This window comes from Lolium perenne, chromosome 6 (genome assembly GCF_019359855.2).
Source record: "Lolium perenne isolate Kyuss_39 chromosome 6, Kyuss_2.0, whole genome shotgun sequence".
NCBI classification, from domain to species: Eukaryota; Viridiplantae; Streptophyta; class Magnoliopsida; order Poales; family Poaceae; genus Lolium; species Lolium perenne.
This window is the reverse complement of record NC_067249.2, coordinates 18,541,019-18,544,899: the sequence shown is the minus strand read 5'-3', so window position 1 is coordinate 18,544,899 and position 3,881 is coordinate 18,541,019. Positions and strand designations below refer to the sequence as shown.

General features: G+C 48.3%; 1 protein-coding gene across 1 annotated transcript; it reads right to left on the bottom strand.

Annotated features, from left to right (window-relative positions):
- Window positions 1–841: 841 nt before the first annotated feature.
- LOC127308711 (pentatricopeptide repeat-containing protein At2g17033) lies at window positions 842–2,650 on the bottom strand. The gene is made up of 2 exons (XM_051339615.2): window positions 2,305–2,650; window positions 842–2,205 (listed from the first exon to the last, which is right to left on the bottom strand). The coding sequence occupies exons 1-2, from the start codon at window positions 2,581–2,583 to the stop codon at window positions 1,018–1,020; spliced, it is 1,467 nt and encodes a 488-aa protein (XP_051195575.1). The 5' UTR covers window positions 2,584–2,650; the 3' UTR covers window positions 842–1,017.
- Between the last annotated feature and the right edge of the window lie 1,231 nt (window positions 2,651–3,881).

The following is a 3,881-nucleotide window of genomic DNA, read 5'->3' as shown; positions in this document are numbered from 1 at the left end:
AAGAATATCAGATAAAACGAAACTGAAACTACCAACTTAACATGCTGAGAAAATATGAGAACAATAGGGGGAACTGTCCATTACCTTGACATACTAATTTATGTGGGAAAATACAGTTATTATTGTAATCCAGCTGAAGAACTTTTGCATCTGCAACCTGATAATGGCAATAACTTTAGTTCCCAAAGCATGTATAGCATTATGATCCTTTTGTGCTATCAAATTTAGTTACCTTAACGATTTTGTAAGATACTGATGGCTTCTTAGAGCGCTTCCCATTGCTGCATCTCAATGCAAAGACTCTCCCAGCCTTTGAAAGAAACAGTTGGATGCTGAACCTGAAGAAAAGTCATCCAACACAAGAACTATAACTACATCAACAAATATCCCAAAGTGAACAAACCATTTGATAGTACAAGTAACATTATCTCCAACATGTAACCTACCATGCAATATATAAGTAACTATTTCCAGCAATGCAAAACCAAAATAGGAGAATTTATGCAATGGCTGTACTCCAATAGGATAGTGGGCAGTTATGCACTGACACATATCTGTTGCGGCTCAAGAATTGATAGTACCGCCATGACAGTATATTTTTGAATAATGAATAGCATCACTTAATGAAATAGAGCTTTGATTATTTTACAGAGAAAGATGCATCTAAGTCAGAATTATGTGGCACATATATACACAAGTAAGTTACTAGGAGCAACTGAACTTGACATTTTCAAAAGGTTTCTGCAATTTCACCATGAAATATGATAAGCTAAGAAGGTGCTGAACACCATCAACCAGTTGAAAACATATCGGCAAGGCACTGGAATCAACTTCAAGCAGCTAGTTGAGGAGTTGAGCGTCAACTCTTCTATTCACTCATGCACTAAGCCGTTCACCATTGAAAAAATCCGATGTTTTTACAACACTCGCACAAAACCCATCGTGTATCATTGCACAGCAGAAGAAAGAATGTATGTCTATTCTGAACTTCCTAATCTACAAGGAACAGCTTGACATTCATCTGGAAACTGACATAAATGAGGAAATAAACTGTCCGAGTTTTCTGAAAAGTTCAGGTAAAAATGCTTGCTGGTCAATCTCATTGGGCGATTGATCTGTGTTCTCATCATGCACCGGAGAAGCCCAATCGGTGGCTAACCATTGCTTCACCCTGTCTCGCTTTGCCACAAGACGGCCTTTGTTCCTCGTAGACAACCTCAGGGGACTTCCCATCCGGCTCAGAACCTCCTGTGCCAGTTCTCGCACTTTGGGCTCGCCACGGACATCACTGTGCTTCCCGACACCGCACACCACAGACACCTCCAATGGCAACGCGCGGCCCCCCTTCACCGCGTCCACCCACTGCAGCATCAACACATAAGCTGAAGTTATACTGAATCCATGCATATTCAGCTTCACCTCTGTTTCTGACCAAACCATCGCCTTGTCCAACACTGATGAGGCCGACAGAAGCTCCTGCACCACCTCAGCTTCTGCCGGCCATGGAGACCCAGACTTGAGCTTCTTCACCAACTGCGCGGACGACAACGGCAGCGAAGGGCCCAATTCACGAGCCATGGATACCACAGTTGGGCAGGAGTTGAGCACAAAGTTGTAGGCCTTGGTGGTCGGTGCCAGACGCAACTTCCTCATCTTCTTCAGCCACATTAGCATCTTCCCATGATCCCGACAGGCGCTGTAGCACGAGAGGACGATGTTCGCCGCGCCGGTGCCCATCCGGATACCGGCGTCCGACATGGACGCAATCACCCGCTCCATCTCAGCCAATTGGCCGGCCTTCCCATAGCATTTCGCCACCAATCCAAACTGAAACGCATCAGGCTGGTACCCGAGAGCGACCATCTCCCGGAGCGCCCCCTCGGCCTCGTCGGCGAGGCCCATCATGCAGAGAGACTTAATCATGGCCATGTAGGTCTTGCCGCCCCCGGCGAGCGGCGGCGGCATCGCCCGGAGCTGCGCATAGAAATCCATGGCCCGGCCCTTCAGCCCGCGCGAGGAGAAGGCCGCCATGAGGTCGCAGTAGAAGAGGGCCACCTCGGCGGCTGACTCTAGGCGCGCGGCGGAGTCGGCGAGGAGGGATCTGGATTCCTCCGCGCCGCCGTTGGTCTCGAGCAAGGCGGCCACCGCGGCGGCGTGGATCGAGCTCCATTTGAACCACCTCGCCTGGGTCACCGCCTCGTAGAACTGCAGCGAAAGTGGATTTTTCCGGCGAGGTTAGAGAGAGGGAGGGGATCGGAGCTGGCCAGTTGGGGAGGAGGGATTGATGTGTCTGCGGGGGCTCACGGGGACGGCGAGGGGGTTGGAGTCGATGAGGAGGCGGGAGAGCGCGGCGAGGGCGGCGCGCTCCGACTTGGTGCCGACGAAGTCGCGGATGACGCGCTCCGTCGCGCCCGCCGTCACCGTGCGCTCCAGCTCCGACATGAGCCGCCGCTCGCTCCGCCAGCTCGAGCCCCCGCCGGACGCGGCGCGACGCAGCGAAGCCGACGGCGTCGAGAACCTCCGCCCACGCCGCACCGCCGCCGGCGCCGGTGCCGGTGGCGGGAGTGACGCCACCGCCGGCATGGCTGCTTCAGTTGGGGCAGTGGCGAGTTATCAGATGAAGGCGGGGCTTATCTTTTTTTTTAGCGACGCGGAGCTTATCTGGGTCCGAATTGTGTGCGCGTTTTTTATTCTTATTGAAATTAGTCTGTGGTCCTTTTTTCAGTAAAAAAGTTGAAGTAAACAAAAAAACTGTGAGAAATATATGAAAATGAAACCATATTTCATATGGAGTATAAATTTTCTATAAAGAAAATATATTAATATCGCAGATAAACCAACACTATTAGAAAAGCCTAGCCACAATATAGCAGTGCCGCACCTATACATGATTGAAAATGATAGAAATTTTAAAAATAAAATAATTCTAGATGCTCATGTCTTATGTCATCTAGTTTTATAGATAATTAACAGACATAAATTTTGATTTTGTTTTTTAATAAATGGCATCATGTTTCACTAACACAGTTTTTCTAGTTGCATACAATATCCGAATAAAAAATTATCTAAAAATGTATCTAGAAAATTTTACATCGGTTTTAGAGCTATTTTACGTTCCTCAAAATTAAAAAGGAAACAGAAGTCTCAGCATTTAGTTTTCAAGCAAAAAAATTACCAGTAGAAACTGCTAACCTTCCCGCCTCCAAAATGCGAATCGGCCCTCCAAAAAAATTAGGAATGGCGGACCATCTCATGGGTGCGTCTCTACTAACTCCCTTCCTCGAAATTTGAATTGGATGGCCGATCACCTACCCTTATCCTCCACCCACCTCCCTCCTCCGGTCCTCCCTCCTCCACATAGTCCTCTTGTCCTCTCCTCTTTCTCTCCTCCCCCTCCATCCTCTCCTCCATTCTCTATTTATCTCCTCCTCCTCCTCATCCATGCTCTCCTCTTTCTCTCCTCCTGCATCCTTTCCTCTCCTTCAAACTCGCGCACCTCGACCTCATCCTAGGCCGGCTCTCCGGCCTCCAACCTCTCTGGCACCCCTTCATCCTCTATGGTGGACCTCCATCCTCTCCTCCCTGTCTCCTCCATTCTCTCCTCTTCTCCCTCTCTCCTACATCCTCTCCCTCCTCCAACCAACTACTAGGTTATGAACATGAACATGAACAATACAAATAATTAGGACAACAAAAACAAGCAAAAAAATAAAAATAAAGAGTGCCAGGTCTAGATCTAGATCTAGATCTAGATTTCAAATTTTAATAGTCGAGCACCTACTTACTTACTAGTGGCTCACCTAGTGTTATTAGAAGTGGCGCCAGTTAGCCATATACAAGTGGTGCACCATGTGGTGCGCCACTACTAGTTGCTACCAGTG

What these genes read in the sequence shown, in the direction of transcription:
- LOC127308711 (XM_051339615.2), bottom strand. Translation starts at nt 2,583, where the DNA reads ATGCCGGCGGTGGCGTCACTCCCGCCACCGGCACCGGCGCCGGCGGCG. An exon ending in CCAACCCCCTCGCCGTCCCC is followed by an intron (nt 2,206 to 2,304) that starts GTGAGCCCCCGC and finishes CTTTCGCTGCAG; the next exon opens with TTCTACGAGGCGGTGACCCA.